The 14637-nt window shown below is 46.2% G+C and overlaps 1 protein-coding gene across 1 annotated transcript; it reads left to right on the top strand.

The window, feature by feature from the left end:
• The first annotated feature begins 5149 nt into the window (after positions 1-5149).
• Positions 5150-12697, top strand: LOC113259798 (stromelysin-1-like). Its single transcript, XM_026505287.3, is given in 10 exon segments — positions 5150-5254; positions 5859-6103; positions 6195-6343; positions 6462-6587; positions 8119-8283; positions 8467-8611; positions 9575-9708; positions 10091-10250; positions 10883-10986; positions 12597-12697. Coding segments are annotated over 10 exon segments (1434 nt in total).
• The last annotated feature ends 1940 nt before the right edge of the window (positions 12698-14637 follow it).

Raw genomic sequence — 14637 nt, 5'->3', positions numbered from 1 at the left:
TGTTGATAGGATGGGTTCTTCTGAGGCTTCTCTCCTTAGCTTGTAGACGGCCATCTTCTCCCCATGCCTTCCTGTGGTCTTTCCTCTGAATGTGCCAGTGTCCTATCTCCTCTTTGAATACAAACACCAGTTATATTTGATTAGGACCACCCTAATGACCTCATTCTAATTCAGTTGATCCTTTTTTTCTATAAAAGATTTTATTTATTTATTTATTTGACAGAGAGAGAGGGAGGGAGCACAAGCAGGGGGAATGGCAGGCAGAGGGAGAAGTAGGCTCCCTGATGAGTAGGGAGCCCCAAAATGGGACTCGATACCAGGACCCCGAGATCATGAACTGAGCCAAAGGTAGACGCTTAACCAACTGAGCCACCCAGGTGCCCCCAACTCAGTTGACTCTTTAAAGACCCTATGTCCAAATGCAGTCCCATCCTGAGTCACTGGGGCTGGGACTTCAACATATGAATTTTGGAGGAGACAAAATTCAGTCCATAACAAACACTTAGCCTGTGTCCGTGTGTGTGTGTGTGTGTGTGTGTGTGTGTGTGCACGAGTGCACGTGCATGTGGTAAATTATCCCCACAAAGGGACTCGTGTCCATTTACCAAGGTAACTGTGCTTTGGGGAAAGAGGAGTGTCCAGATTTTTCAAAAACAATTGGATACCAGATTGGGACGGACACTGATAAAGAGATCTCAAAATAGCAACTTGATCTTCTAGTTCAGAAAGGAGCCTTAAGTTACACCTGAAACTCCTATTACACTGTATGTAAACTAACTGGAATTTAATTAAAAACTTTAGAAAAAAGAAAGAAGTCTTATGAAAATTAGTGATAAAGAAAGCTCTGACTCAAGCTCACGCTGGGTCCAGTGGGTCCATGGACACATCGTGTGGCTCTCTCTCTGGTCAAACTTGCCTCTTGGTTTGCTGACTTGTGAACTTAGAACCTTGGAGTAGGAAGGATGAGCGGGAAGCCTCTGAAACCGCTCCCCTCTACCTTCTCTATCAAGATGGTAAATTAGAAGCAACAAAAAAACAATACTACATCCTGGAGGATTGCAAAAAGCAGCCATACCCTCAAAGACTTAAATCAACAGGGAGGGTGGTCCCTATCACAACCCCATTCAGTTTATCATCTGGCCCTTGCTTAAAAACAGAATGAACCATGGCGGGTGATGGCGGACCTCCATAAACTCAGCAAGCAGGTAGCATCCCAGCGACCGTGCCAGACGTGACTGCTTTCCTGGACCAAATTAGCCCAGCTGCAGACTCAGCATGGAGGGACTTGGGAGGAATGGTTGAGGATTTCCCTTACTTTCTATGAACCCAGAGGCACTGAAAATAGGGTATTTGCTTGTTTGTGTTTTGATTTGGCTTCAAGCAAAAGTTTACCTTCTCTAGTTGGAGGCTTTGGGGAGAATTTAGCCCCAAATGCTACAATAAGGGGAAGGAGTAGCTTTTTTCCTAGACCTAGTCCATGTGTCTTGAAGAGGCACTGTGCTGGCCAACTAATTGTAGTGAGAACCAGGAGCTCTGCTCCGCCATTCAGCTCTCTGAAATCTTAACCAAACGACCTGGACTTTTCTGTAGCTTCATTTCCTATCTGAGCGAAGAAAACTAGTGCAAACTCCCAGGGCCTCCCTGAAGACAGACAAGGCTACATCGCCCGGCACAGAACCTGCCCCACAGAAAGTATTGAAGAAATGACTGCTGTCTTTTCTTTCCCACATCATCCTAAGCCCAGAATTTTTCATCTTTGTTACTCTCCTCTCTCACAGGCTTCTTTCTACAAAAAAAAAAAAAAAAGCCCACCATTCGTCTCCTTAGTGGATAGTCATTTTCATGGCAAAATTCGTGACCTAAAATCTTCACCTAAATGACTAAGGAAAATAAAATGGGTGAAAATTCAGTAGTAAGCTGTGTTTCCATCTGAAGCAAAGTGGTATTAAAAGCATGGGAAAGGGGGCGCCTGGGTGGCTCAGTCGTTAAGCGTCTGCCTTCGGCTCAGGGCGTGATCCCGGCGTTCTGGGATCGAGCCCCACATCAGGCTCCTCCACTAGGAGCCTGCTTCTTCCTCTCCCACTCCCCCTGCTTGTGTTCCCTCTCTCGCTGGCTGTCTCTGTCAAATAAATAAATAAAATCTTTAAAAAAAAATCATGGGAAAGGAAGTCTCTGGCTTTGCAAGATAACTCCAACCTGTAACAATAGCAGGATTTCCAATAAAAGAAGAAGTTGCAAATTACCGTGGCTGGTGTTGTGACACGGCTGACCTGGGGCCATGTGTGTGCCTGCAGTGTGAGAATCAGAGGTGTTTGGATGGTGAAAAGTGATAGGTAACCAGTTTTCTAAGAATTGGGCCATCCCGGGCGGGGAGCACTGCATTTCTCAGGCTTAGCTGCAGGCGCATCGAGTCATGGATTTCCGTGCGCCCCACGTGCGGCAGGGCTGACAACACTGGCTCCATCTTTGGCCTCCCGTCGTGTTCTCCCCTCTCCCGCACAGGCCCTACCACTTCAGAGAACTAACAAAGATCGCCTGTGGTTCACAGGTGGCACCCACCTTAGAGAACTACGCGCGAGCTCACCCGCACGCCCCTGGCTCTTAAAGCTGGGGAAGCCGGGGCAGGGGCCGGGGGTGTGGGAGAGCAGTCGGGCGCCGCCCGGATTGCCCACCTGGCCCCCCGGTCTGTAAGTTACCCAGATCAAACTGTGTAAATGCTAGGGGGGCTTGCTTTGTCTGGGGCATTAAAGTGCCTTCACAGTCTGGGGGATACGTCGCTGGCCCTCCTCCACCTTCTGACAGCAGGCCAAAAGCTGCAGTGGACACTGCAGGGAGACACGGACCAAACGAAAAGCTGAATTAGCAGGATGATCAGAGTTAAGAACAGAAGCCAAACAGGTAAGCTGGAGTGGTTTCAGGCATCAGTCTCGAGAAGGAGAAAAACAGAAAGTGTCAAAACGTGAGACAACAGTGCTGGGGTGAGAGCCAAGGTTCACAAGGCAAGAGAAGAGGCTTTTGGTAAAAATGTAAGTGGTAATGGTTAAGATTCTTTTTTAATTTTATTTATTCATTTGAGAAGGAGAGACAGAGTGCGCACAAGCAGGGGGAGGGGCAGAGGGAGAAGCGGGCTCCCCCCTGAGCAGGGAGCCCGATGTGGGACTCGATCCCAGGACCCTGAGATCATGACCTGAGCCGAAGGCAGACGCTTCACTGACTGAGCCCCCAGGCATCCGTAACGTTAGGATTCTGACTAATCATCTCCACTTGTTCGCCGGCTGTCCTTGCATTTACTAATTAACTTTTCCGATCCTAATCTACCCCCTTGGGTTGTTCTAACCATTAGGAATAACACATATTTTAGGGCCTGGCATACAGTGGTATATGCCTACAAAGATTTCAGCTTTTTTTAAGGAACAATTCTATGCTTGCCTGACCATGGACACACTCTAATGTGTTCAACAACGTAACCAATAACTTACGGGCAAACCCAGGACTCCTCCCGCTCCAGGTCTTTAACGTGTGACGGGTTAGTGACCGATCAGCGCTCACACAGCGTCGCTCCCGTGAGACACGTGCTTTGGTGTCAGACAGTTACAATCACAGCTTTCATTACACACGAACTTTCACTGTGTCATTACCACAGAATGAGATCCGCCAACACCAATAAAATAATGACTCCCGTGGAGACCAGGCATCCCGAGCTCGCTGGATCGGTGCCTGCAGCATTGCCAATGGCTGGTCAGGCCAACACGCTTTGTCGGGTGAAGATTTGGGAGCGAGTCAGAGAAGACTTGTTCCCAGCATCAAACATACGTCACAACCCCACGAGTGAGGGGAGGTCCACCCCACTTTTCCAGACGACAGAACATTGGCCCGCAGAGACGATACACATGCTCCGAGTCCAGCTATCAGCCCAGCCCGCTCTCAGGCCGAGGACCATGGCACCGCACCCGAGCTAACCCGCTGGCCTCAGAGCCACCTCCTCCTGAAGCCCGCCCCGTGCAGTCAGCAGGCTTCCGTGCGGGGAGGGGCTATTCCTGCACACTCAGGAACTGACAGTCCCGTCATGTCAATGGGACATGCCCTTCAGGCATGGCAGAGTTAATTTAGCTTTGGTGAGAGAAAATCAGAATTCTCCACAAAAATTTTAGGGTTCTCCATACTAATAGGTGAATTCGATAAAAATAAGTTATTGCAGACTTATGATGTGAAAAACACCCCACTGGGCAGAGAAAAGAAGGAGAGAGAATGTGTGACGTACGTGCAGAGGTGAGTGGTGATGGGGAGGACCTGCCATCACTCCCTGTGACAAATCTCCACCCGTCTCCTCCTGTGCACTTGGCGGGGGAGGAAGGGAGGAAATGAGGATGAAAAGAAGATTTTTTTAAAAGCAAAGAAGAAGAAGGTCGGAGGTATTTTTCAGTCTAAGATGCAATTTGATTGATTCCAAGGTAATGAGTTTTTACAGAGTGGTTACTGTAAGCAAGTCTTGCACTCTGAAACGCGTGGCATCCACTCAGAATGAGCGAACAAGGCAGGGGTATCCGTGGCTCCTTCCTTCCTCAGTGGACCCTCCTTTCCAGCACCTGCTCCCTCTGCTCCATGCCCGCCCCTCCCCAGGAACAGTAAATCCATCTGAAAATTAGTAACGGCTGAGATCTGGAACTCAAGCAATGAAATATCTCTCCTAGGGTCTTCTAGATAACAGTGCCCACATTCAGAGCAGTTTTACCTGGAATTTCTTTCCATGCATCTACTTATTCTTAACCCACTTACATTTGAGTTTAAAATATAGTCTTTTTAAAAGAAAATTGCACTGCTTTCAAAAGTCTACACATGGGACATTTTACCAGGCTCTTCAGCTGCTTCCCAATAAACACACTGAGGTGACGAGTCCATTCCTTTTCCTCTGTACCAACACAGAAACCATTTCTGGGAAATCAATCATTCTTTCCTCACCCAAGTTTAAAAGGGGAAGTCTTTACATTCAATGTTTATGAGTATTCTTGATGTTCAGATTAAAAGAAAACACATGCGTGAATCACGCTTCACATAAAAGCAGCATCGCCCTAAAAGGACAGCCACTGGAGGGGGGACACAGAAGCCAACAGGCAAAGAAGGGTGTTTTCCTGAGATAAGGACCGTGAGAATGGAGCATCTCGTCGTCCTCGTGCTGTTATGTCTGCCAGTCTGCTCCGCGTATCCACTGAATGGAGCAGCGAGGAAGGAGGGCTCGACCACGGATTTTGTCCAGGTACGTCATGGTGGCGGCCACTGCAGCCACGTGCCCTCCCAGCGGCAGGAACAAATGTGCCTGCTTGGTCTTGCAACACAAACAAGGCTTTGATTGGTAGTTACTATGCTGGAATAAGTTAGCACTGGAAACACTAAAGTACTAGAGATGGGTTGTCCGTACCTTTGAACAGAGAAGGGAAGCAAGGGGCAGGAAGGGCTTAGAATTCCTCAGGCTTGTATAACAAAATACTAGCAGCTGCTCTGGGGCCAAATGAGATGAGCAAATGAGAACTGCATGAAACTTCTCTGGCTTTAGAATTTCTTTGGTTGAAATAAGAGGAACATGCTCTTTTTGATTTTTCAAATAATTTCAGGTAATGTTCATATCGTTACTTGCCAGGTTTAGGCAAAAGAATTGATCCCGCTTCAGTCTTGAACCAGGTCTATATTAACAGTATAAATTTCTGCCCCCTTTCTGCCTTTAAAAACCATTCCTTTTCTATAGTTGGACAGAGCTCCTTTACACGTCCTAGATGGGTTGCTGACTAACTCATGAACTATTTCATGGCAATTTGACCTTTTAAATCATTCAGTTGAATTTTTGTTCTTTAATATCCCATTAGCAATACCTGGAACGCTACTACAACCTTGCAAAAGATACCAAAGCATTTGTGAGAAGAAGGGACGGTGGTCCTGTTGTTGACAAACTCCGAGAAATGCAGAAGTTCCTCGGGCTGGAGGTGACGGGGAAGCTGGACTCGGACACTCTGGACATGATGCACAAGCCCAGGTGTGGGGTCCCCGACGTCGGCGACTTCGCCACCTTCCCCGGCATGCCCAAGTGGAGGAAGACACACCTCACTTACAGGTGATGGCTCCAGACAGGTTTTCACGTAATATCGAGATTTTGTAAATGACTGTCACAGGAGAAAATAACATCTTCAATGTTTCTCATCAAGGGTTATGAATTATACGCTGGATTTGCCAAGAGATGCTGTTGATTCTGCCATTGAGAAAGCTCTGAGCCTCTGGGAGGAGGTGACTCCACTGACTTTCTCCAGGACTGACGAAGGAGAGGCTGACATAAAGATCTTATTTGCAGTTAGAGGTAAAAAAACAAAAACATGAAATGCATCCATTTATCCAGTTGCTGTTGTGGGGTGGGGGGGATATTCCAAATAGATCTTAATAATCTATCTTTCCAATAAAAACATTTTCTCTGTTAGATCATGGAGACTTTATCCCCTTTGATGGACCTGGAAAAGTTCTGGGTCATGCCTACCCGCCCGGGCCCGGCATTTACGGAGACGCGCACTTTGACGATGACGAGCAATGGACGAGGGATACTTCCGGTTAGTTCCACGTCTCTCAGAAGGATGTGGGTGGGTGATTTCTTTAGATTTAGGAAATTCTTAATAGCTAAGAATCTTCAAGAAGTGGGTGTTCCACATTTTCCAAATGGCACAAGAATTAGTACAAAGTATTTCTGTTTTAACCATTTTTCAGATGTCTAAAAAGTTTATTCTCTGTCTTGGTAAGCACAATATGGGAACACCGTTAAGTAGTTCTTTGATGACTACGGTTCTGGTGTGAGCTGAGGACCATCATTAGGAATATCCTCTCATTATAATGAATTACACATACCCAAGGGCCAGTGCACTGCATGGATTCTGCCTTAATCCGGGCCCTTGATGTTGCTTGCATGCCATTGGGGGAAATTTCTTCCTTACTCTTCCAAACAGAGATGAGAGTTAAATTTCGGAAACGGAGGTCCCTGTTTAGGTTTTGCTGGTAAATCAGCATTTTACTGTCTCTAGGTTAACAAGAGTTTCTATAGTCTTGTTCTGAAGGGAAGGACTAGCCCCCAAATACAGTGTCAGATTTTTTAAGTAGAAGAATATTTCTCAATTCATAACTGTATGCCTTGAGGATTGGCTTCCAAAGATTTCAAAAAATAGACTAAAACAAATAGTACTACTTCTGAAATTCATTGGGATTTATAATCAAAATGCAAACAGAATCTCTGTAGGGAGTAGGAATGTGACGTTTGTGCTGGATAAATTTCTTTGGTTCGACTGATTTAACAACTTCTTCCTGCAAAGTCTCTAATGAGGACTTTACTAGGATCACAAAATTACACGAATAAAGCTTACAAAAGTAAACGTAGCATGTCAGACATAGTTCCACGATGACTTCTGATTTTTTTTTAATAATATGAAGGAAAAAAATACAAATACAGGTAGTGTTTGTGTGGCCCAAATCTCTTTTGTGACAAATGATAGGCGTGATTGGGCATGCTATGTTTTAGACCAATCTCACAAACCCTGTAACAATTATCCTTACTAATATTTCCGGACCCAATATGTGTTTAATGATAATCTTGAGGTGGAAAAATTATGCCGGCAAGAGTCCAATGGAAAAGAATGGGAGAATGCTTGTTTAAGGATTTCAGAATTGAGATGAATAAATTGTGATTCATTGAACTGAGACCATAACTGGCAAGCGGTAATACGTTGAGACCGTGTTTATCTTTTCCTTGGCAAATGGAGAGAAATATTTATGGATGTGGTAAACAAGGGGTTTGGTTCCATTCCGGAGCACAAGACAGAGGAGCTGGTTCTCGGGAAGTCAATAGGATCCTAAGATGGGAGAGGGGGTAGGCGGACATGGGTGGGTATTTCGTCTCAAGGACTGACTTCAAGAATGAGCCTTGAGAAACACTTGGCTTTCCATTAAGTGTGTGATCAGTCCGCGGGTCAGTTGACCACAGAACGAGGCAGGAAAGCGCCGTGTGCCTCCAGGACGTAAACCAACAGCTGACCTGCGTGATGATGTACGTGCGTTTAAGGAATAAGTCCGTGTTATCTCTGATTTCTTAACTAGGAACCAATTTATTCCTGGTTGCCGCTCATGAACTTGGCCACTCCCTGGGTCTCTTCCACTCGGCCGACCCTCGCGCCCTGATGTACCCGGTCTGCAACGCGCACACAGACCCGGCCCGCCTCCGCCTTTCTCAAGATGACGTGGCTGGCATCCAGTCCCTGTACGGTGAGCGAGGCTGCGGAAAGCAGGCCGGTAGCTGTGCGGGGACGGTGTTCGGGAAAGCTGGACAAGGCCGCGTGAAGCCTTTGCAGCTCTTCTCAAAGCACCTGACAGTGTTTGGAAAGCACGGACGTGGGCGATGGCATCACAGTTGTCCTTCTGTTTGCCTCCCCCAACCGTTTGCTGCAGGATCTCCCTCTGTCTCCCCGGATGACCCCGCAGTGCCCCCGGAACCTGTGCCTCCAGGACCCGAGACCCCAGCCGCGTGCGACCCCAGTCTGTCCTTCGACGCAATCAGCACTCTGAGGGGAGAAATCCTGTTCTTCAAAGACAGGTCAGACCGGAACCTTCCATTTCCCTCTCTGTTCTTTCCATGTACATGCTTAGAAAGGACAACAGAGAAACTTGGTAGAGATTTTTCAATGCTGAGAGCAAAAATGTTTTCTCTGACCTTGCAATCACTGAGATCTCGGGCTTCACCCTCCACATTTTCCTAAAAGCACCAAGCTCGTTTTCGAAGACTTGGTCTGATTCTTCTCCTCTCATTGTTGTTCCTGGTCGCTATAAGCCACGCTTGCTTTCCAAAGGCTCACGTGGAACTTCAGAATTAGAGATTTATCTTTGTTCCCTTTAAAAACGCCATCGGGAGAGCATGACACTTAATCAGTCAGCTGACTCACAGCAGATAAATATGCACACGGTAACACATTCAAGCTGCACACATGGGGAGAAAGTGAAAAGCACGTCTCCCCGCCACACTGGCTCCCGGCATCCACCCACCGTCAAGGACACGTGTAGAGGCTTCCAGAAGCGTTGTGGAAATACTGACACACACGCACACACACGCACACACACACACACGCACACACACACGCACACACACACACGCACACACACACGCACACGCACACACACACACGCACACGCACGCACGCACACACACGCACACGCACACACACACACGCACACACACACACGCACACACGCACACACACACACACACCGGTCTCTCTGTTTGAAAACGTAAGCGGTGTTATGGCCCCTACACTGGTTTGCAAGAATGTGGTCACCTTCTCTCCAGAAGGTCCTGCCCCGGAACCCGCTGGTAGGAGGTCGGGTACGGGCCCCCAAGAAAAAGCAAAGACCTTTCCCCACCGGCGACTTCCCTGATTTCTGCCTGCCCTCGAGCCTCACAGACGGGGGATGGGGGAAGATGGATGAGGCACCACGATGAGAAAGGGATACTAACGGTGAACGCCTGTGTCTCCGTTTTCATTTCCTTTTCTGTATGTTTCAGGCATTTTTGGCGCAAATCCCTCAGGACGCTTGAACCTGGATTTTACCTGATCTCTTCGTTTTGGCCGTCCCTTCCTTCAGGCCTGGATGCTGCGTACGAAGACACGAGCAAGGACATTGTTTTCGTTTTTAAAGGTCGTTATGAAATAATAATTTCTCTAACTTGCTGAAATTACCGCTTTCACAGGAAAATTGAATAGGGTTTAATTTTCTCTACTCTGACAAAGTGTGTCTCCTTCGTTACTCTAAGGTAGTGAAGAAATAGCTGGATCTGGTTTTCTTTTATTTATGTTTGACAGATAATAAAAATGCACGTAGGGATATAAATTGCTCAGAGTTGTCAATTCCTTCTTTGGATTTGTGTTCATCCATTAGAATCTGCAAATTTTTGTTAAAAACCCACTTTGAGCTGGGGATTAAATCTTTATTACGAAAATCAAAGGTGCTGAGTATTTCCAAAACCCAAAGTCTTAACTGTCATAAAGTCAGTGTGACTCTGAATTATTTTTCTTAACAGGAAATCAGTTCTGGGCCGTCAAAGGAACTGAGGCACAAGCAGGTTATCCAAAAAGCATCCACACCCTGGGTTTTCCCTCAACCGTAAGGAAAATTGACGCAGCCGTTTCTGATAAGGAAAAGAAGAAAACATACTTCTTCGTAGGAGACAAATACTGGTGGTAAGAGGGGCTGGGATGGCTTTGTATGGAGCCTCATTAAGGAAATTATTAGATTTCTTTAAATAAATCTCCCACCCCCTCCGTCTAAGTTGCTCTAACTTCCAACTTTCTGATTATGAAGGAGACAACTTACTCGACTTCTTAGATATAATAAAAGCCTCTCAGAATGGCTCAGCACCGGGTCATAGATGCAGACAGCATAAGACATCAGGAGAGGCCACCTGAGGTCCAGACACCAGCCCATCATAGGAAGCCCAGGTGTGTCAGGCTGTAGAGACCAGGTCTACGGGGCAGGTGTGATAGAGAACCAGAAGTTTTTTAGCCAAGTGATTACTCAGTTCCCATCTCTTATGTACACAGTCCTCATGCATTTGTGGCAGAAAGGCATTTGGGCTCTGTGTGAGGCTTAGAGACTTGACCTCAGACATACGGAGGGAGACCTCTGTGGAACAGCAGGATACTCTGGTCCCTGGAGAAAATGTTGGTCTGTGCTAAGCTTATAGTGCAGGAAAGTGATACAGTCTTGTAGTCATAAACATGTTTCACACTTGTTTCCCCTACGTGAGAACGATCTGGAGGGGTAACATCACACCGTGCTCGACGTTGAGCTGTATTTCTTTCACTTGGTACAGATTTGATGAAAACAGCCAGTCCATGGTGCAAGGCTTCCCCAGACTAATCGTGGATGATTTTCCAGGGGTTGAGCTGAAAGTTGATGCTGTATTTCAGGAATTTGGTAAGGAGGCACTGCTTTCATTGCCCATGGGGACACTTGGGGGCACATTTTAAGGAATCAAAATCATGTGGAGAATCCAATTTTCAAATCATTCCGTCTTATACCCTTTATACTCCAAACCTGTGAACATTTTAACTTTCTAATTTCTGCAATTTGACTTTAAACTTTATTTTTCCTGAATAATTTCCAAGTCTCTGTTTCATACCTGCACATAAAATCAAAGGGTACTTCCTCACACCATATTACTCCGGTCTCTATGTTGGTATAAAAACACAACCAGGTATGAGCCAGGGTTACTAATGGCGGGTTGTTATGCTCCTTTCTCACCCTCTTGCCTGTTCTCTCCCATCCCAAGGGGACTCGCCTGGACTCCTGCAGTCTGCAGCAGCCTCTATGACATAATTGATTTGTAAATAAACAGTAGTCTTCCCATATGCTCGAAACAGACAAAATTTGATTCCTGGTAACTGGTAGATGGGCAGGTGATACTTGTGCTCATTCTGAAGGAATTTGGAAGGGAGATGCCAGGGTTTGACCATCCTAATGCTCATGAGGCGTATGATCTTGTTGCTAAGACGACTTGACTGCAGTGCGTACAGAGCAGGAAATGGACCTCCAGGGCTTTGCACTGTCAGCCTGATTCTCTTGGGTCCGACGGCCTCCCAAGCTGTGCTTTAGGACCCACTGGGGGAAGTGGGCATTTTTAAAATACCACAGCATTTTATTACTTTGGAGGCAGTATAATCTAATGTTTTAAGAGCACTGGCTTTGAAGTCAGCGGAGATGGAGCTCTCCTTCCATCTTTCATTAGAGATGCTACATTGGGGAAGCTGCAAACTCTCCCTAAGTCTCACCTTTTTTTTTCCTGGAATGATTTCCCTTTATTGTTAAAGGATTTTTTGTTTTGTTTTGTTTTATTATTATTATTATGATGATGATGATGATGATATGTTAGTCATCACACAGTATATCCTAAGTTTTTGATGTAATGTTCCATGATTCATTGTTTGCGTATAACACCCAGTGCACCATGCAATACATGCCCCCCTTACTACCCATCACCGGGCTCACACATCCCCTCACCCCCCTCCCCTCTGAAGCCCTCAGTTTGTTTCCCAGGGTCCACAGTCTCTCATGGTTCTTCTTCCCCTCTGTTTACCCCCCCCTTCATTTTTCCCTCCTTCTCCTACTGATCTCCCTGCTATTCCTTATGTTCCACATACGAGTGAAACTGTACGATAATTGTCTTTCTCTGCTTGACTTATTTCAGTTAGCATAATCCCCTCCAGTTCCATCCATGTCGATGCAAATGTTGGGTAATCGTTCTTTCTGATGGCTGAGTAATAGTCCATTGCATACATAGACCACATCTTCTTTACACATTCGTCTGTTGAAGGCCAAATTCTCACCTTTGTCCTCATGAGTGACGTCTCACTTCTTCGGTGGGAGAGATGAGACGAAGCACGTGAGGACGTAGCGCGGTGGCACGTTCGGGAAGCACCCTTCATTAATGCCATCCACTATTAGCTCCCTCTTACTCTGACTTATGCATGTTGCAAAATTGGTTTACTTGAAGAATGTCTCATTCTTGTCCTTGTCTCTATTTACAGGATTTTTCTATTTCTTCAGAGGATCGTTACAGTTTGAGTTTGATCCTGATGCCAGGATGGTGACACGTACACTGAAGAATAACAATTGGTTTTATTGTTAGATGAGAAATGAAGGAGATAGATTCAAATGAATATAATAATTCACTTAATTTATTATTAGTCAAAACGATGAGTTTTTCCCACCTGTGCCGTGGGCAAAGAAGATGAGCCTTGTAGACACTTCCATGTGTCCTGGAGCGTTTATCTGGATCGTTTCGCTTGCTGTTGGGTCGTGCTGAATAGAAGTGGGAGACATCCGCATGCACTATCAGAGAACGCTCCTCCATGGGTGTTTTATTTGCTCTTTAATAAAGATTTTTATGTGTGACCCGTTCCTTTTTTCTCAAATAATTCATTTTTAATATAATGACCACAGTGTGGACATGGCACTTGGCAGATGTTCTGCTAGTACGTGTAGCAGGAACACACGCTCCACGGATGGCGCATATGGCTGTCAAGGACCCTCTCCCCTTCTCTATTCTCTCTACCCACAGGATGTTTGTTTTCACTTCCAGATATCTAAGCATTCCTTACACACCTAAGGACGAAAGAGCTTAATCAATAGTAGTCCTGTAGGACTGGGTCTGGACAAAGTTGGGAAATAGAAGTCTAGAATATTGGAGCTTAAGGAGCTAGCAAATCACTTAGTGCGTGTTATCATTTACAGGTGAAAGAAAACTAGTTTGAAAGCCAGCCACCGTTTTTTTCTAACCCAAATGTTATTGCAGTAGTGCCCTCTGACTGTCCTGGAGACCAAATTTCTCATGTCCTCCTCACTCTTCCAATAAAATATTCTCTGGTTCCCATTTTGTAGGTGGCAGCTCCTGGGGACATGCCAACTGCATGAGGCTTACCATCACTGAGTTGTATGCTTCCCAACATACCAGGTACCCTACAGAGACTTGCTCCTTCTTCTACCAATTCACCTAAAAGGCCGACAGTATCTTCAGTACAAGGAGTAGGACAGCGAGGAGAATGCACTGGCCCCAAGCTCTCTGAGCTCTGTCTGGTGCAAGTAAGAAGTCCAACACAAACACAAATCAATAGATGATTGTTATGAGAGAAATGACACAATGATAAGGGAGAATGAAGCTGGGGTGGGAGGTAACTACCAGCTAAAGTCTAGTTGTTTGAAAATATCTCTCTGGGACAATAATGAAGGGGGAAAGTATCTAAATTCAGTTAGCCAGGCCAGATAGGTGGGAGGAGAGACACTATTCTAGGAAGAGAAAATACAAAATAATGTCAAGGCTCAGAGGTGGAAAAATCTTGGCATGTTCCAGGGACTGAAAGAAGGTGGTGCCTGAATTGTGTGTTGGAGGGCGGATGTGGAGTGCGAAGTTGTTAGGTAACAAAAATCCAATCTTGTCCAATGTGTTAAAGAGCTGTGTCTTATTTCAAGTGCATTATGCATTTGTTGAAGGAGTTTCCAAGCAGAAAAGCGACACAAGCCAGTATGTAGGTTGAATGAGCATTCTAGCCGGAGAGAATTGGAAGGAAGTGGTGTTGGAAGTTGGAGGACAGGTTAAAGGATGCTTATAGATGACGGGAGATTGGGGCACACGATGGACTTGAGATGTATCTTAACAGCATTCAGATTCAGCAGCGGGCTCGTTCGGAGGGCAAGGAAGGTGTTCAGAACCACTGGGCTCCTGGCGTGAGCAGCTGCAGTAGCCATGGCTCTACGGTTATTGCGGGAGGCCTGGGAGAGAAGCAGGAAAGTGGGAGATGGTTTACAGTGAGGAAGAACCACCTCATTTTCCAAATTTAGCAATTCCTGTGAGGTAACCAAGTGAAGACATCAATGGGCTATTAGATGAAGGATCATAGAGCCCAGCCTACAGGAGGTGAAGCTGCAGGAGACAGGGGAACGTCTGTGTAGTCGTGGGACTAGGTGGGGGTGCGCGGAGAGGCTGCAGGGAGAAAAGAATGGAGAGGGACTGAATTCTCTGCCACGAGTGTCCCTCAGGCTGGGCCAGGCTGCACTGCACGAACAAGCAGC

This window comes from Ursus arctos, unplaced genomic scaffold (genome assembly GCF_023065955.2).
Source record: "Ursus arctos isolate Adak ecotype North America unplaced genomic scaffold, UrsArc2.0 scaffold_22, whole genome shotgun sequence".
NCBI classification, from domain to species: Eukaryota; Metazoa; Chordata; class Mammalia; order Carnivora; family Ursidae; genus Ursus; species Ursus arctos.
Note: the sequence above shows the minus strand (reverse complement) of the source record. Positions and strands in the feature narration are given on the sequence as shown.